Source organism: Hyaena hyaena, unplaced genomic scaffold (assembly GCF_003009895.1).
Source record: "Hyaena hyaena isolate Hyena2069 unplaced genomic scaffold, ASM300989v1 scaffold_19, whole genome shotgun sequence".
NCBI lineage: Eukaryota > Metazoa > Chordata > Mammalia > Carnivora > Hyaenidae > Hyaena > Hyaena hyaena.
Window position 1 is genome coordinate 848,868 of NW_024080651.1, and position 19,603 is coordinate 868,470.

At 50.9% G+C, this 19,603-nt stretch overlaps 1 protein-coding gene across 1 annotated transcript in view; it reads left to right on the forward strand.

Annotated features, from left to right (window-relative positions):
- Nucleotides 1–19,603, forward strand: part of MYO18B (myosin XVIIIB) — a 244,133-nt gene that overhangs the window by 164,270 nt on the left and 60,260 nt on the right. The window contains exons 34-38 of the mRNA XM_039225943.1: nucleotides 3,498–3,611; nucleotides 4,931–5,047; nucleotides 7,491–7,574; nucleotides 8,662–8,799; nucleotides 11,538–11,723. Coding sequence (XP_039081874.1) covers nucleotides 3,498–3,611; nucleotides 4,931–5,047; nucleotides 7,491–7,574; nucleotides 8,662–8,799; nucleotides 11,538–11,723 — 639 coding nt within the window. The remainder of the gene's footprint in view (nucleotides 1–3,497; nucleotides 3,612–4,930; nucleotides 5,048–7,490; nucleotides 7,575–8,661; nucleotides 8,800–11,537; nucleotides 11,724–19,603) is intronic.

The following is a 19,603-nucleotide window of genomic DNA, read 5'->3' on the forward strand; positions in this document are numbered from 1 at the left end:
TTTAGCTATTGTGGAGAGTGCTGCTATGAACATTGGGGTACATGTGCTCCTATGCCTCAGCATTTCTGTATCCCTTGGGTAAATTCCTAGCAGTGCTATTGCTGGGTCATAGGGGAGTTCTATTGTTAGTTTCCTGAGGAACCTCCACACTGTTTTCCAGAGGGGCTGCACCAGTTTACATTCCCACCAGCAGTGTAGGAGGGTGCCCGTTTCTCCACATCCTCGCCAGCATCTAGAGTTCTCTGATTTGCTCATTTTAGCCACTCTGACTGGTGTGAGGTGGTATCTCGTGTGGTTTTGATTTGTATTTCCCCGATGAGGAGGGATGCTGAGCATCGTTTCATGTGTCTGTTGGCCATCTGGATGTCCTCTTTGGAGAAGTGTCTGTTCATGTCTTCTGCCCATTTCTTCACTGGGTTGTTTGTTTTTTGGGTGTGGAGTTTCGTGAGTTCCTTATGGATTCTGGATATTAACCCTTTATCTGATATGTCATTTGAAACTATCTTTTCCCATTCCGTTGGTTGCCTATTAATTTTCTGGGTTGTTTCCTTGGCTGTGCAGAAGCTTTTAATCTTGATGAGGTCCCAATCATTTATTTTTGCTCTTGATTCCCTTGCTTTTGGAGAGTGTCTTTTCACAAGGGGCAGAGGAGCCTAGCAATAAAGAGCTCGGACTCCGGAGCTGGACGCAGCAGGCTTCTCCGCTGACCAGCTGTGCAACCGCTGGGCAAGGCCTTTCTGCTCTGGGGGCTTCCGTGTCCTCATATATCAGCCAGTCCTAATGGTGGGTCCCCTGCTCCCAAGAGTTCTCACGGGGCTTTTCTAAAGCAAGACGGAGAACACACAGCGCCCTGGAAATGGTCCCTGGACAACAGTAGCAGGTGCCCCTGTCAATGCCCAAACCGACTGGGGGAAAGATAATCCTGTCCCAAACCCAGAAGGAGCTAAGAAGGACACCAGCAGTTCCGGGGAGGGACTGTCCCCCTTGCTGCTTGCTCCAGGGAGGCTGGGGAGAGGAAAGGCCGCTTCTTGATCACATCAGACACCACCGGTGAAAAGGAGATACCAGTAGAGCCTTCTCGCTCCAAGGAGGCTCTGACGACCAGGGCATCGCACTGCCAAAACCCTCAGCCTGAGTTGGGAACAGCTATCCTTGTATTTGACACTTCACTGTGCGGTCACTGACAGTGGCTGTTGCTTGCTGCTTGGCCCCGAGCCAGGCAACTTGGCCAGGCAGCAGAGTGCTGTGTGATATTCCCCTCCCCCACTGTTAGCCACTTGACGTCACCTCCCAGGACGGCCCACCAGCTCCGGGCCGCCCAGACCTTTCCTTCTTGGCACATACTGCAGCGTGTCCTCACCGGCTGCCTTCTTTCCAGTCTATTCCACCAAAGCCCATCCTGCCCACGACAGCTGCCTGCCTCCTCCCCCTCCACCAGTGGTTTCCCTACAGACCAGAGTCGGCTCACTGGCCTCACCAATGGGCCCCCCTCCCCATCTGCTACTTCAACACCCCTTCCCCATCCTCCCCTGGACAGCTGTCCAGCCACACTGGCCGCCTTTCTGTCCCTCAGCACCACTTCCTTTCGTTCTTGTTCCTGCCTCAGGACCTTTGCACCTGCTACTTCCTCCACTCAAGGCACTCTTCCTCTTTAATAGGTACACGGTTGACTCCTTGCATCTTTCAGGTCATAGTTTAAATCCTCTCCTTAATGAGGCGTCTGACTTCTGCAGGAACCAGGGTCTGGCTTTGCTCTGCCACCGGTCTGCCTGGCCCAGAGGCCCCCGGAGCCTCCTGTGGGGAGATGACAGTGCCTGACCTCTCATCTCCTCTGTCAATGATGCTCTAACAATGCCAGTACCTCCTCTCGCCCCCCATCATGCTCCATGTGTCTCACCCGTCTTACCCACCCCCCCAACCCGGGGAAATGGTCTGTCCTGCACGGAGCCCACCGCAGGAACACATTGTTCTTGGGGTCTGGGAAAATGGGAGTTTTGTGGATGGTGGCTGCTGGCAGTGGGGTGGGACCAGAACTAGTGCCAGTGTGAGAAGGGTTAGGGCCTCGATTTCCCCATGTGTATAATGGGGGAACACCTCACAGAGCTAAGATGAGGGTTACAAGCGACAATGAAAGTAGCACCTTTTCCCCCGGGGCACTTGATTGGAGACGTTGGAATCCCAGGTGACCTCCATTGTCCCCGCCTTCCACTGCCATTGACATTATTCTGACATCCGGGCTGGGCTCCTGATATTCCGAGGAAGACATTCTCTGCCCAGTTTGGAAGGAAATAAAAATGCTTCCAGGGTGGGGTGGGGGGCTCTACCCACAGAAACCCCCACCTCAGCCTGTTGTCCTGGGGTGGCCTTCACCTTGGCTCAACGGCTTTCCTTTCACAGATCAAGGGGACCCCTTCACTTACTCGGTGGCCTTGGGGGTCAGAGATTGTCTGCACATCATTTCGCAGAGGCTCCAGCTTGCTTTTCTCTTCTGTCCTGTGAACACGAGCCTTAATATGATTAGCTGTTTGGGAGGGGCGGTGGCTGGGAGGGAGAAGACCTGCTAGTCTGGACAATACAAGTGCCGTCTTCCCTCCTTGCGGCTGTGTGACCTCAGGCAAGGCACTGTCCCTCTCTGAGCCCTGAGTGTTTTGTTCAGGCAGTCTTTGAGTGTGCTTTCTGCTCAGAGATTCTAGGGTTCGGAAATCAAGGGGAAACTGCCAGGCACAGAAGGGACTTAGGGTTTGTGCCCAGATGTGGTTTTCTCCAGCGGGGAACGTCTGTCTTCTGGGGCCACAGAAGATAATTGTACCTATTTGATGGTCCCGCTTTGCTAAAATAGGAGGCCTACTGTGTGCCGGTGGGTGAGCTTCAGATGAGAAAGAAAAGGGTGAGAAAGAGAAACTTTGTTTAGGTCGGTGGCTCTCAACCTTTAAGAACCCAGGAAAAATGCTTACATGGCAAATAGTTTACATACCATTTAAAGGGGGGTTATGACTCTGAAACCTGGTTAAGAAACCTCTTCTTTGGCAAGTTCCCACTAACTTTTGAGCACCTCCTCCAGGAGGCCTTCCCTGATTTCATCCTGTGTTCCCAGTATCTCCATACCTTTCTTCCTGTGCTCCTCAGGGAGGCTCTTGCTGCTGGTCTCCCTCATGGGGTGGGGCAGGGGGTCCAGGGCCAGGCTCCCTGCCTGCATTAAGTGGGTGCACTAAGTGGGTGTCAGCAAACATTTGCCGAGTGGAGCTGAGGGCCAGCTACTGGCCCCAAAAAGTGGCCTAGCCTGATTTCATGGTCCATTTTGAGCATCTCCGAGCCACCTCACATGCAAACACATTCGCTTCCTCTCGTTGTGGGCTGATGAATCGCTGTGAAGACGGGAGGGTAGTCCATAAATTATCCCGCCGCCGAGAGGGGCTGGGCTGAGTTGGCGGGAAAGAACACTCAAGGGGGCAGCGTCACGAGGCTCTTCTCTCTTCTCCTCCCCGTGCCTGGTGCAGCTGGAGCAGAGTGAGGCCAAGTGTGAGGACGCCTTGAAGACCCAGAAGGCGCTGACTGCGGACCTGGAGAGCATGCACAGCGAGCTGGAGAGCATGACCCGGAATAAGAGCCTGGTACCCGCCCCTCCTTGGAGTGTGGGGCCCTGGGGCCAGCACAGGGCTCTGGGCACCAGCGTGGGGCCGCTGCGTACTCAGCACTGCAAGGGGGGCTGAGGGTGCTTACTGTAGACTTGCTGGGTCAACATTCTGCAAGTACAGGCCTTCTGCTCTGAGCTGAGCCTTGTAAAGGCTCTAAGGGCATGTGTGAGAATCAACTATGTGTTCCTCTCTACGAAGCTAGGCAAGGAAACTTGTTGTAGACCTAATGTGTGCTCAGCACTGAAGGGATGCATTCAATATGAGCCTATTGTTTGCTCAGCATTCTAAGTGGGAACAAAACTGTCTGTGGTGTGCCCATAGTGTGCTCTGCAGGGGAGTGGTCCCCAGGCACCAGTTGTAGTCCTAATGTGTGCTCCCCACCGTAACAGGGGGTTTGGGCATCACAGCTGGGTTATTGCATATTCATTCTTATAACTGGAGACACAGGCATCCCTCGTGGACCCTCTTAGGCTCACTCCTATAAGGGACCTGGCCATCTATTATGAACCTACTATGTGCTCACCACGGAATGGGGGAAATGAACATATATTCAGAATCTAATACATGAGTAAAAATTGGGTGCACATTTCTAAGTCCCCTGTCTGGGTGTCCAAGGTTAACTTAAATTTGTACTCCGCATCTAAAATCCCGAAGTTTATGTGTAGCCACGGATTTATAGGCAAAAGCTGATCTTAAGATCCCTGTTGGACCCTTCGTTCGAGATTTTGCTGAGACCAGGTTAAAGGGAACCTGCCCATAAGCATTCACACACAGACACACACACACACACACACACACACACACGAATGTACACCCTCACCTATAAAATCACCAGACACACATACAAAACAAATGCCCTCATAGGTAAATTATGCATCTAATTTTATCCATCCACCCAATTATGTATTTACGGAGCACCTGCTGTATGCAGGCCGAGTGCTGGGAAGGTATCTGTGAACAGAACAAAGTCCCGGTTCCGGCGGAGATTACAGGGCTTTGCCCTCACACTTGTGTCCCAGGCGCAGTGAAAGTGGACATAACGTGTAAACCCACGTGGGCTGATACAGACATGTAGCCATTCACACAGCCACATGCATGCCCCGTTACACACGCACGTGCACACACACAGAGCTGTCACTGCCACACCCACAGCCAAGCTTTCAGGTAGATGGTCACTCCTCTGATGCACTCACAGGCGAGCCCCCCACCTTTGCTTTTCGGCAGGCCCCTGTGGTCCCCCTCCCACCCTCTCCCTCCACCCACCACTGTCCTGTCCCCCCCCCCCACCCTCCCAGGTGGATGAACAGCTATACCGGCTGCAGTTTGAGAGGGCGGACCTGCTAAAGCGCATCGATGAGGACCAGGACGACCTGAACGACCTCATGCAGAAGCACAAGGACCTCATTGCTCAGGTAACGACAGAAACCAGAAGGAGACAGGGGCCGTGGGCCAGGTAGGTGGGAGATGTTGCGAGGGGCTGTGGCTGGGCCACTCCTCTCTGTCTAAGGACCTTGGAGGGATAAATGCCACCATGATAAATGGGGATGTGACATTTCATGGGGTCCTGATAGAGGAGGATGTCACCCTCAGATGGGCGTGCATCACTGGAAGACATCTCCACCCAGGAAAGCTTTGATTTATTTATACATCTACCTACACATCTGCCCACCCGCATACACTTCCTATCTACCCATCGAAATATTCATCCATACACCATTCATCTGCTCATTGGTCTACCCATCCACCTATCCCCATTTCTATCCACCCATCTATCCACCCATCTGTCCACCCACCCAACTACTCACCTGTCCATCTATCCATCCATCCATCCATCCATCCCTCCACCCACTTACCCATTCATCACCCATCCAACTCTCCATCCACCCTTGTGTCTATTCATCTATCTCTTCATATGTCTATTTATATATCTGTTCACTTACCTAATACTTACTATGCCCTCATCATGTGTTGAGCAAAAGCACATCCCATTCCTGTGTTCACATGGCTCGCAGTTTCGTGGGCTGGGCAGAGCTTCTCACATAATCACCCAGAACAGAGAGGATATTTGCAAACTGAGCTGAGAGTCCAGAAAGGAAACGAACATGGTTCTGGGACTCTTGATGTAGGCTGGAGGTCAGGGAAGCCTTCCCTGAGGAGGTGGCCCTTGGATGGAGATCTGAACAAGGAACAGGAGTCAGTGAGGTTGGAAGGGATAATGGGGGGCAGGGCATGGGAAATGTTCCAGGCAGAAGGAACAGCATATGCAAAGGATTGGGATGGTGCATTTGAGAGCCTGGCAGGAGGCTGGCGAGGGAATGTGATGCAAGATGAGTTCAGCGCAGCCCCAGAGCAGAGCAGATCAGGGACTTGTGGGCCAAGATGAGTATGGATTTTATTTTATGTGTGATGAGAATATTGGCAAGTGTTTTTAGGGGCACAAGCGGGAGGGAGAAGAGCAGCCAGGATGCCACGCCCAGATGCTCCTGTCTTGTCCTGCGCTGAATCCTGGAGTTTAGAAAGGGTGCCTGGTGTGGAGCAGGGCACCCAGTTCACAGCTGGTGAATGAGTGCAAACTGTGGCTGGCTTGTACTGGGAGGCGGAGGGGACATGGGCGAGCAGATGGACCTGGGGGACAATGGGGAGGAGCGGTGGCCAGCTGAGGCGTGGCAGAGGCTTGGGGTCAGGGCTGGCAGAAGAGTGATGGGTATCCCTGATCTGCATAACGCAGCTGTTGGGGGGGTGGAATAGCTCCCTCCAGAAGTAATGAGTGTCTTCCCCACATCCTATCCCGGAGCACATCCGCGGTACAGTGCCGACCAGGCGTCAGGTGCATCCTACCAAGATGAGATCCATGAGGATAACAAAAATAACCAATTATATCTACCATCCACATTAGAACAGCTATCACAAAAATAGCCTGTGCCATCTCTGCCTTTGTGAATCACACCTATTTGGAGTCAGAAGGGGAATTTCTTCCTTTGATCATTTACAAAAGCAGTGTATGCCTATGCACGTTATGAAGAATTTACATAATATATAAGATGCGGGGAAAGAGAAAGAGGGGTCTGCCTTCCCCTTGAATCCCTCTCTTCAGGGATAATCAGCCTTCACGGTTTGGTTCTACTTTAAAAAAATTCTTTTAAATGTTTATTTACTATTGAGAGACAGAGAGACATGGAGCATGAGCAGGGGAGGGGCAGAGAGAGGGAGACACAGAATCTGAAGCAGGCTCCAGGCTCTGAGCTGTCAGCACAGAACCCAATGCAAGGCTCGAACTCACCAGCCATGAGATCATGACCTGAGCTAAAGTCGGACGCTTCACCGACTGAGCTCCCCAGGCGCTCCTGGTTCTACTTTTTTTAAAGGACCCTTAGAGTCTCCACTGCCTCCTTTAGTTTCTGAACAAACCCTATGTGGAGGAGTTACGCAGAGACTATCAGCCCCTTTTACAGATGGGGGTACTGAGGTGCAGAGAGGCCAGGGCCAAGTCCAGAATCCCAGTCACTTGACACTCAAGAGTTCTCTTCTCTCAGTATCTGGCCCTAGCGCTGTGGCCAGCCCATTTCTGTCCGGGCTCTCAGGGGTGTATAACAGTGTGTCAGGCAGCTGACCAAAGCCGCGGGCTCATGTGGGGAGTGGTGCAGCAGACGTTAAGATGGCCAGTGTCGGAAGGATGTAAGCTGTAGCTTTTTGGAATGAGCCACTGTCACAGAGAGTGACAGAACTCTGATGTATATGTGTCTATGCTTGGCTCCCAAGCCCACTTCTGAGAGTCTTAGACATATGGAGGGGGGCACAGGGGTGTCCAGCAGTCCCAGCAAAACGTCTCAAGGTGACGTGTGTTTGTCTCGCCAGTCTGCTACTGACATTGGGCAGATCCAAGAACTACAGCTGCAGCTGGAGGAAGCCAAGAAGGAGAAGCACAAACTTCAAGAGCAAGTACGTGCTCAGAGCCACCATGGCGTCGGGGATGAAAGGAAGGGCGCCCTCCGGGACCTCCCAGTTTGGATCCCAGGGAACTGTCACCCATTCATTCATTTACTCATTCATCCATTCACTCAACTTTGCACACACACACACACACGCACACACACACACAGATCTTGCTCACACCAGTCAGCCTCCAAAGATACCCTGTGCAGTGAAACTCATCAGCCTTTTGGTGCAAGAGTTTCTCCCTCTGAGAAATGGTTCCAAGGAGAAAGCGATGGTCTGTGCAAGACAGGATCATGGTCCTTCGTGAAATCTTCCTCTGAAGCCACGGTTCCCCCAACCACCCCTGAATTTCACTCCTTAGGCTAGTGGGCTGCCATCATCCGCGCGATTCTCAAACCCTTTCCAAGGACCGTCCACATGTGCCTGCTTAGAGTTTCTGCCAAAATGACAGAGCATCAAGCAAATGTCCATGGGCCTGAGTAATACCAAATACCACAAAAATAATAGCAGCAGTAGGCATCTGTTGGGTACTTATTATATACCAGGCGCTAATCGCCTTCAATTCTCAAGACAAAAAAGGAAGGAAGGGAGGGAGGGAGGGAGGGAGGGACAGAGGGAGGGAGGGAGGAAGGAAGGAAGGAAGGAAGGAAGGAAAGAAGGAAGGGCTGATGGAAGGGACCCGGCCTTCCCGGGTGCATCCGGCTGGAAAGGGGCGGAGCCTGGCTTTGAACTCTGATGTATATGTGTATATGCTTGGCTCCCAAGCCCACTTTTGGTTGCATCCTTGGGTGCTGAAGCGCGGCTCACACACTGCTTTGCCCCCTTCGCAGAGCAAGGAAAGGAGGTACGGGAAGCGCTGACTGAGTCTTGTACTGGGCGTGGAAGACACAGGAGCACCACCTCCACATCTGGGGCGCAGGGGCAGGGCCTGGCATGAGGGAATCGGCAGTTCGTGCTCGAGCCTTTAACACATATCACCAGAGCCGAGCAGCAGGTCGTGGGAAGGGGCCGGGGGCCGAGTCCGGCGTGGGTCTCGATTCCGGGACTCGGGGCCGCAGGTGGTCAGTGGACCTCTCGGGTTCGTCCCCAGCTGCAGGTGGCTCAGATGCGCATCGAGTACCTGGAACAGTCCACCGTGGATCGAGCCATTGTCAGCAGGCAGGAGGCAGTCATCTGTGACCTGGAGAACAAGACGGAGTTCCAGAAAGTGCAGATTAAGAGATTCGAGGTACGCGTACGTAAATATCGCCCAGGCCCAGAGCAGCGGGGCTTCTGCGTAAGCTCTGTCCATCCTCTCACCATCCTTCCATCCACTCACGCCTTTCTCTGGATACCTATTCTTCACCCATCTCTCATCTGTGTTTCTTCCCCTGCTCCCTCCTTTCTGCCTTCCTCCAACCACACGGTCCCACAAATAACTATCCGCCCAGCCTACCCACCTCTGTGTACCACGCCATGTGCCATCATTCCATCCGTCGCCCTCCTTCTGTCTTTTCTTCCTTCCTTTTTCCATTCTTTCTTCTCTTCCTCTGTTCTTCCCCTTTCTTCAGACCTTGACCCCTCTGTCTGTTCATGCTTTTATCCATCAATCCTGTTCTGCCCACCACCGTTTGCCCACTCATGCACTTGTGCACCCAACACTCACTTTGGGCAGAGATGTATTTTGCACTTAGGGTGTACCAGGCTCTTTTTGGGGCACATGGAAGACAGATGTGCACAGCCGATTCCGCTTTCCAGAAATATGGGGGTTTTGTAGCAGAGATGGGTAAAATATGTACATAAATACCCATAATATGGACAGGGGGCTGTGAGGTGTGGGGAGCAAAGGAGGTCTTTCCAAGCTGGGGAATCAGGGAGGCCTCTGGGAGGAGGTGACCTTGATGCTGGACCTTGAGCAGGGCAGGTAAGACGTGGATGGGCTGGGGTGAGGTTCAACAACTACATTCACATGGAGCTCTGCAGGCCAGTGACATGGGCGTCACTGTCCAATCTGTTTGTCATTAGCCACTCCCCATCGATGTTCGCTGAAGCCACATACAGCAGGGAGGATAGGCCTCACTGAATGAACTACAAGGTGTCTGCAGAGAGGTCAAGTGACTCGTTCAAGATAAAGCCATTTAGGGGCGCCTGGGGGGCTCAGTTGGTTGAGCGTCCGACTTCGACTCAGGTCATGATCTAACGGTTTGTGGGTTCGAGCCCCGCGTCAGGCTCTGTGCTGACTGCCAGCTCAGAGCCTGGAGCCTGTTTCAGTCTGTGACTCCCTCTCTCTCTGACCCTTCCCTGCTCACGCTGTCTCTCTCTGTCTCAAAAATAAACATTAAAAAAAAAAAAGATAAAAACTGTTTAGTGCCAGTGACGGCAGTAGATTGACTGGGGATCTTCACTCCACCCTGGTCCCAGGCTGTGATTTCTCTGCATTCCACTGGCTTCTCCACTGGAGGGTGGCCTGCCTGGAAGCATGAGGCTGCTTTCCTCACTTTGAGCCATTCTCCCAGTCCCCTGCTGGGCACTTGTCTCTAAGAAGGCTGCACGCGATATATGAAGAACAGAGAACATCCTTCTCCACCTTGACCCTCAGAGCTTCTCGGAACTGCTCAAGGGGTCCCTTGAGGCACAATTGTCTCTGCAGATCACCAAGGAACTCTGATCTACTACATTTTAAGTTTACATAATGTTGGGCTATATCCGTTTGCTTGAATCGAGCATAGCCAAGTGATAGCAGAAAAGCAATTAAAATTACGATTAAAAAAACCCTTTATGTGGCAGATTCTATGTCCAAATTCCCTTTCCCCTTCTGGCCTCATGACTTGAATTTAGTAAAATTCCAGGCCTTGGGGACATTGTTAGAGAACGGAGAACGACTCTTCTTTTTAACCAACCCCCTATCTGCCCTTGCCCAGCGCTGCCCTTGAAATTGTTACTAAACTCCATTTGAAAGGCAAAGGGCAATTGAATTGTAAAGCTTTTCTTCTAAACCAGGATTCAGTCTCAGATCTGGAGAGGGGCTCAGAGCCTTGCAGAAGGGTCTGAAATATTCATGTGGGCTCTGTTTTAGGTCAACACTCGAGTATTTGCCCATCAGAATCGACTGGCGGCAGGCTTGTTGGCCAACTAATGAATTCTGCAGAACGGCCCTCGAGTTTGTTTCCTGTAGCACTGGTGATGCCCACAGCTCTCTTCTCTATTGTTTCATTGTGCCCTCTCTGCTTTTCCCCCTGGAAAAGGAAAAATGCCATAAAACATTAGAGCTGAGGCTCGGGGGAGGTTATCTGATCCAAACCTCCTCACTTTACAAATTGGGAAACCAAAATCCACACTGGGGAAGGGGTTTTGATTCCCCAGACTGTAGTGTTCTCCCCAGTGAGCATCTTCGAAAAATGATGGGGGGGCTGCTGCAAATATTAATAATTCCCAACTCTTATTTAGAATGTTCTGTGTGCCAGGCAGTGAACTAAGCCTTCTGCAGAACTTAACGTTTTCAAGTCTGACAGGATCCCTGGGACATAAATACTGTCATCATCTCTGTCTCTCAGAGAGGTTAAATAACCTGCCCAAGGTCACACAGCCAGGAAGTGGTAGCAGGAGGATTGAACCTAGGACATATTCAAAACCAAGGTGTTCAGCTCCATGCTAGGCTGCCTCTCTGAATAGCAATGATCATTTGCTAGTTGTTGTTTTTTTTTTTTTTAAGTTTATTTTGAGAAAGAGAGAGCATAAGCAAGAGAGAGAGAAAGAATCCATGACCTGACCCAAAAGTCAAGAGTCGGTCACTGGACTAGCTGAGCCACCCAGGCGCCCCTCATTTGCTAGGTTTTTAAAATCAACTATTGGAATTGAGGATTATCATCCGGATTACCTTATACAAGTGCAGGGAGACTCAGCAAAGGATTTCTCTCCCTGGAGCCCCCTGCCTCGGGCCCCTGGCCTCTGACTCCACGGTGGTGTGCTCTCTCTGCCCGCCTCCAGGTCCTGGTGATCCGGCTTCGGGACAGCCTGATCAAGATGGGCGAGGAGCTGACGCAGGCGGCCAAGTCCGAGTCCCAGCAGCGGGAGAGCAGCCAGTATTACCAGCGGCGCCTGGAGGAGCTGAAGGCGGACATGGAAGAGCTGGTGCAGCGGGAGGCAGAGGCCAGCCGCAGGTGCATGGAGCTGGTGAGTGTGCACGCTGGCTGTCACGGGATGGAGGGTTTCGGGCTCGGTGTGCCCAACTGCGTTCTGAATGGGAGCTGCTGGGGCAGGACTCTAGGGCCTTTGGGAAGCAGGGAGACACCAGAAAGCGATGGGCAGAGGATCGACGCTGCCATTGGCTTCAGTCTCTGGGGGCAGCCCAAAGTGGGCCAATGGCATTCACTGCTGCGGAGGGGCCGCCCAGCACGTGTACATTTCAGATGCCAGTCTTTCCTTTCCTGCCTCACACATTCCACTCCAAAGGCAGGGCAGCCTCGTGGGAAGGGGACAGAAGCAATGTTGATTAAATGCCCACCTTGCATTGACTCTTCACACCCATGTCATAATCCTTATAATCCTCATAACAACCCTGGGAAGTCAGAATTATTATCCCCATTTTACAGATGAGGAAACCGAGGCTTCAAAGGGGTGAAATAGCTAGTCTAAGGTCACCCCTAGGAGCTGTCAGAGCTGTTTCTGGGCTAATAGCAGCCATAACAAAGATAAAAGTACTTCTGGGTAGGTACTATTCTTATCTCTGCTTTCCAGTTGGGGAAACTAAGACAAGGGGCCATCAGCATGCCAAACAGAGGCTCAGAGTGGTACATTCACTTGCCCACGGCTACACACACCTTAGTAGGGATTTGAACCCAGGCCTGGCCAACTCTGTAGTCTGTTTTTATTGACTAAGCTGTGCTTTGCTCCCTGGTGTGATCCAAGCAACATTTAAAATTTTGTTTCCGGGGCACCTGGGCGGTTCATTTGGTTAAGTGTCCGACTTCACTTCAGGTCATGATCTCACAGTTTATGGTTCGAGCCCCCCATCAGGCTCTATGCTGACAGCTCAGTGCCTGGAGCCTGCTTCGGATTCTGTGTCTCCCTCTCTCTCTGCCCTTACCCCACTTGTGCGTGTGCTCTCTTTTTCTCTCTCTCTCTCTCTCTCTCAAAAAGAAATGAACATTAAAAAACTTAAAAAAAAATTTTCCTATCCTGACCAAAAAAAAAAAAAAAAAAAGGAAGAAAGTAAAATAATTTATAAAGTAAAAATAAATAAAATGCAGAGTTTGGCATTTTACTAAATTTCATAAGGAGAAGAAAAGGGGAAAAATAATAAAAATTTGTTTCCTGCCCAGTGGGAAGGTTCCTCCCATCATGCAGTGTATTTTTCTGAGAATGGTTCCCTGCAGGCATCACAGAGCATCTGACAGAGCTGGCTTCTCCTTTTCCCCATGAGGTCCAGTGTCCCTAAGAATCCAGGTTTCTGCTTCTGTGACCCGGGGGACATCTGGCACGCCCTTTGCCTGCCACCGTAGCGCCTTCACTGAGGCAGCCTGCCTCCTGCCAAGGCTTGTCCAGAAGGTCCCTAAATCACAGTCTTTATCTGCTTCCCGCCTTGTCCATTCTGGTTTTGTGACAAGTCTCCCCAACTTGTCTGCCTGCAGCAAGTATATTTCTCAGGCCACTGCCCGCCACAGCCAGTGTCACTCTTGTCAGCTTTGCCCGTGACAAGCCATCAGCCGAGCTGTTGTGTGGGGGAGGTGAGGCTCTGCACAGAGACCCGGGTTCCCAGACAAAGCCCAAGCCCCCTGACTGGCAGTTTCCCCACCTCCCACCGCCAGGGAGAGAGAAAGGCTCTTTCCTCCAGTTTGACAGAATGACTTCCTCATTCACCAGCCCTGTTTCTCATGCAGCTGAGGTCCCCTCCTGCCAGCTCTGGCCGGGAGCAGAGACAACAGCCCAGCCCATCTCCTCTGATGTCTTCTTTACCCGGCCAGACACCCGGGCGTGCCGGCCAGATCAAACAGTGGCTCTCCTCCTCTCCTCTTTGCTCTCCGGTTCTCGTTCTGTCTCCTTTCTCTCCTTCCCTTTTCACTTTCCTTTCCTTATCCCCAATTCCAAGGGAAGCTTAAGATCTTTAAAAAAAACCTTTTTTTTAACATTTATTTATTTTTGAGAGACAGAGCACAAGCAGGGACGGGGCCGAGGGAGAGGGAGACATAGAATCTGAAGCAGGCTCCAGGCTCTGCACTAACAGGCTGACAGCAGTGAGCCCAATGTGGGGCTCGAACCCACGAACTCTGAGATCATGACCTGAGCTGAAGTTGGACGCTTAACAGACTGAGCCACCCAGGCGCCCCAGCTTCAGATCTTTAAAGGCCCTGAAATACTGAAAAGATTATAGTGCACCCACTCCCAATACAGGTACCAAAATAAAAACAACAAAAAAACTGTAAAACGCAAAGCTTGTGTGTTTGCTGAAATGAGATCTATACGGTTCTCTGCTTTCTGATTGCAAGATGCCACAGAAATTTACCAAGACTGAATTCTTCCCTTTGTTTCGGCGTGAGTGTGGTTGGCCCTGTATTTTCTAGGGCTGCCTTAACAAAGTACCAAAACCTCAGCTTAAAACAGCAGAAATTTATTCTTGCACCATTCTGAAGGTCAAAAGTCTGAAATGAAGCTGTTGGCAGCACCACACTCCCACTGAAGGCTGTTGTGGAGGATCCTTTTCCATCCTTCCAAATTCTGGTGGCTCCAGGCATTCCCAGGATGGTAGCCGCATCTCTCTGTGGATGTGTGTCTCAAATATCCTTCTGCCTTTTTTCTTAGAAGGATGCCTGTGATTGGCATTTATTTATTTATTTATTTATTTATTTATTTATTTATTTATGTTTATTTATTTCTGAGAGAGAGAGAGAGAGAGACAGTGTGAGCAGGGGAGGGTCAGAGAGAGAGGGAGACGCAGAATCTGAAACAGGCTCCAGGCTCTGAACTGTCAGCACAGAGCCCGACATGGGGCTCGAACCCACGAACCGCGAGATCATGACCTGAGCCGAAGTCGGACACTTAACCGACTGAGCCACCCAGGTGCCCCTATTGGTTTTTATCGGGTGGATTTTGTCTTGAGATCCTTACCTTAATTATATCTATTAAGATACTTTTTCCAAATAAGGTCACATTGACAGCTTCTAGGAGGCTTTTTGGGCTTTGGGGGCCACCATCCAAGCCACCAGGAGAAAGGAGGGCGTGTTCCTGCTTAGCCGGTGTTCTTACAGTTTGTTTCTTTGGTGACTCTGTGGATTAGCAAGGCTCAAAGGGACAATGTCAGGCTGGCAGAGGCCTCCTAACAGTGGTTGTCCCGAACTCACTAACCTCTTTGCCCTCAAATAAGCCCTCTTATCTGTGGGCCCTAGGATAGTTCCACTGGGAGAAGAGAGGCTGTCATATTTTCTTGTCATCATTTATTCCCTGGTTCACTCAACATCTGTCTATTCGGCACCAACTGTGGGCAGGGCGCAGGTGCGGGCATCGGTGTGGAGCCGCAGGAGTCAAAGGCATCTCAGTGGGGGGCGCCCGTCTGTGTGGTGTCCTGAAACCTCCCCAGGCTCCTTGGCTGTGCTCTCACCAATTCCGGGTTCAAGTGCGTGCCCCCAACCTGCCCTCCTCCATGCCCTCCCTGTATGACAAGGGGACAGCTGCTCCATGCCATGTGTTGTCTAGCAAACTACACCGGAAGTCTGCAAGGCCGTCAGGGTTCTGGTTCTTTCCTTCATGCCAGAGGCATCCTTGGTTTTTCTCACAAACCATGCCTGGTGCTCCAGGTTGGGGACCCAGCAGAGAACAAGACACACTTTTGCCCTCATGGGGCTCACCCTGAATGGAGAGAGATGGCAAAGGCCGTCATTCGTGTATCTTATGTATTCCTCTGTGATGGACGCTCAGGACTTTTACAGGCAAAGCAAAGTGTCTGTGCGCTGCGGTTTGGGGCCACGGCCTCTGTCACGGCCAGCCATTTCTTTGAGGAAAGCATTGCCCCTTTCACTTTCCATGTTTTAAGTTCAAATCTTCCTGGGAGAGAGAATGCATTTTCTTTTCTTTTTAACTTAAAAATTTTTTAAATGCTTATGTTTATTTTTGAGAGAGAGAGAGACAGAGTGTGAGCAGGGGAGGGGCAGAGAGAGAGGGGGAGACACAGAATCCGAGGCAGGCTCCAGGCTGTCGGCACAGAGCCCCATGCAGGGCTCGAACTCATGGACTGTGAGATCATGACCTGAGCCGAAGTCAAACACTCAACTGACTGAGCCACCAGGCACCCCTAGAATAAATGTTCTAAGTCCCCAGTTTAAGTGCCCAGATCAAGCACACATGCATTCATTCATTTACTGGACAGTCTATGCTCAGGCCCTTTGCAGACATAGTTTTCTCTCACGTTCATGTCAAGCCCAGCAGGTAGAGAAGGTGGAGGGGCTTTGCCCGGGGCTGCAAAGTTGGGAGTGACAGAGGTCATCTGGGTGTCCCTGTGTGTCCAGCTCTAAAGCTGTCACAGTGATGCGATCCTGCCCTTTAGGCCCAATCTTGCTGAAAAATCCTGCTCTCCTGGGGGGCATCCCCCAAAGATCCCACTTTCTGGGCCCCGGTGAGAAGGGGGAGCGACACTGATGGATCTCCCTTTCGTGTTACCTTCCGCCTGTCCCAGCCTGTGCCATTTGTCACTGTTGGTGTTGGTTTAAAGGGCTGTGAGTTGTTTCACGTGAATGATTTACACCCCCGGCTGGCGCACCGGCACGTCCAGATCAGGATCAATTACCCCGCCGATGGAACTTCTCTTCCCGGAAAAAAGAAAAATGAGGTTTTGCCATTAATTTTAGTAAATGTACTATTCCTGGCGACTCCAGGAGCCATTATGGAGAAAAAGAATATTCTGGCTCTAAATCATTCAAGCCCCTTTGTCACAGGGGGGATGAGACAGCTCATCCGTGGATTTATGTCCTGTTGTTTTCCAGTAGTTACAGGGCCCAGGGGAAACCGCCTCAGACCCCGGCCAGGGTAACCAAGGGAGGTCAAGGGCAATGGAAAGGGCTCATGGGGGCAGGGAGCCCCACTCTCTGCCTGCCTTCCAGCACGTGCATCTGTTTTGGGAGCTGCACCTGTTGGATTTACCCTCTAACACCTTGGCCTGACTGCCAACCCTGAACTTTCCCCTGAGCCAACTTTTTCAAAAGCTCCTCAGGTCTTGAAAAACATAGGTTGGACTTCTGCTTACTTTTCCCAGTGACCCCTGCTAGACCAGTGGGGCCTGTCCCTCTTTCTCTGACTCACACAGATTAATGGCCAGGCCCGCTGTTTTACTTCATTTGGGTATTCACAAAAACATCCATCCCCTCCAGCCTTGTCCTTGCTTCTCTGTCTCTATTTAAGCCCCATTCCTTCTGGAATGGAGTTCTGGAGGCCTTCGTCTCTTCCCTCCCTCCATGTCCTTTCCTCTTCTTACAAGAGCACTAGTCATTAGGGGGGCACCTGGGTGTCTCGGTCAGTTGAGCAGACAATGCTTGATTTCAGCTCAGGTCATGATCTCATGGTCACAAGACTCAGTTCTTCGTCGAGCTCTGTGTGCTGACAGCGCAGAGCCTGCTTGAGATTCTCTCTCTTTCCCTCTCTCTCTACTCCTCCCCCAATCACATTCTCCCATTCTCTCTCTCTCTCTCTCTCCCCCCCCCTCTCTTTCTCTCTCAAAATCATTAAGAACATTAGTCATGGGATTTGGGACCCACACTGATGCCGTCATCTTGACTAATTACATCTGCAAAGAATGTTTTTCCGAAGATGTTTTCCATTCTGAGGTTCCCGGTGGATATGGGTTTTGGGGAGACAGTCCAGCTTTCTGCAAGGTGGGAAAGAGCACTAGATGTGGAGTCAAAGAGCTTGGGCAGCTAAGCTAACATTAACATTAGCTAAGCTAACGGGACCCCAGTTTCCCCATCTGTACAGCAGGGAGGGGAGATATGAGGCAGCCAATCTCATTGGGCGGCAGTGAGGCTCAAATGAGATGATTTATGTAAAAGTGTCCGATAATAGCACACAGTAGGGTCTTAACAGATGTTACGCTGTTTTCTTTGTCCTTTCTTCTCCTGCCCCTCCTCTGACTCCGATTCTCCTTGTACCCGAATGTCATCACAAGTCTGCTGACTCCACCTCCCATCCCATGAAGGCCGATGGTCCTGATGTTGGAGGGAGCTGGTGATTGGCTATCACTCACTGTGTGCTGGCACAGAGCTAAGCACTTACACGAGTTCTCTCATTTAAACCTCTCCTTTTGAGCCAAATATCCCTCTTTTACCAGGAAAGGAACAAGAGCCAAAGGGCTGAAGCACCTTCTCCAGAGTCACATTCCCAGCAAGTGACGGAATCAGAATTTGAACTCAGGTCTGACAACTCAAACCCGTTCTCCTACTCACTAAGTCTTAGACACATCATATTTACTCATTTGCGTACATTTGTTTAAAAAAAAAAAAACCGAGATATAACAAGTAGTAGTGGTTTTGATTCTGTAATCTAGGCTTTATCGACTTTCAGGGTTGGAGAATTGTTGGTGGCACTGTCCTGAGCCTCGGAGGATACTTAGCCACCTCCCCAGCCTCTACCCACTGGAGGCCAGTAGCATCCCTCCCTCAACCCCAACTCGTCACAATCGGAAATATCTCCGGACATTACCAGATATGGCCCGGGGAACAAAAGTGCCCCCAGCTGAAATGAATGCCCTCACATCACCCTTACAATAACTCTGAGGGCAATTCTCATGAACTCCCCACTCGACGGATGATCAAATAGGCTTAGTGGGGCGATGTGATGGACCCAAAGTCACAGACAAACCCGGTGAGGGTGCACATCAGGAAGAGAGGAATTCAAGGGCAGGAGGAAGCAGCTTAACTCCCTACCCTCAGAGGAAAAAAAAGGCAGGAGTGATTCCAGGAAAACCCCATCCCAGTGCTTCCTGGCCCGGGCGGCAAGTCCATTTCAGAACCCAATTCCGAGTGGAATGAAAGATCTTGCTGCAGACTGTGTACTTTTAATAATGTTTAAATAAAACATGGGAGCATGGGTGTGATCTCCTCACCGAGGCTGGCTTGTCAGCCGCCCGGGCAAAATCATAAATAGTTAATAGACAACCACTTACGGCTCTACTTTTGTTAAATCTAGCATCAATTATATATGGTCCATGAATTATTCATTTGGTGTTACTTGGGGGTATATTTTCCACCTTTGGGGGAATGGGGGAGGGAAGAATGTGAGGCCTAAGACAGATGATGGGTTAGCCATGAGGGTCTCATCTCCCTTCTAAACTGGGGGGGGGGGTTCCCTACTCCCTGTAAGGAGAAAGGTTCCCTCTGATGTGGGCGGCAGGCTGGGGTGAATGTGGATTCAGAAGGCACTGGCAGGAGAAAGGCTTGGAACCGTCGTGTGCTCTTAAGTGTGTAACAACCAGCTCTCCAGAGCAGATGAATCCTGGTAGTGCTTTCAAACCTCCCACCAAGGCTGACTTCACGCCAACAGCATGACGTCACCGAACGCGGGATTGGGAGGCTGCCCGCCCTACACATAGGCTAGAGATCAAACCCTTCAAGAACACTGGCTAATAGCAAAACGTTGCTGAAATTATTAGGAAGCAATGCATTTTGAGAATGTGTTACCTTTGTTTTGAAAATGATTTCCTTGACTGTGAATTTACACCCTTTGAATTTTTAATGGTAGCTGTGTCTGACAGCTGGCCCACAAAGTTCTTGAAAATTTAGCAGTAAGCTCTTGCAAGCTGGTAGGAGCGGCTTCCAGAGATTTGGAGTCTCCTTGGGGTGGGGTTGCCAGCGTTGGGAAGCTTTCTAGGTTTGGGGTTCTAAGCTCTTAAATCAAATCTCATCCTTCACTGACAATTTTTTTTTTTTTAAAGTTCATGTATTTATTTTGAGAGAGAGAGCAGGGAAGGGACAGAGAGAGAGTGAGAGAGAGAATCCCAAGCAGGCTCCACACTGTCAGTTCAGAGCCCAGTGCGGGGCTCGATCTTATGAACTGTGAGATCATGACCTGAGCCG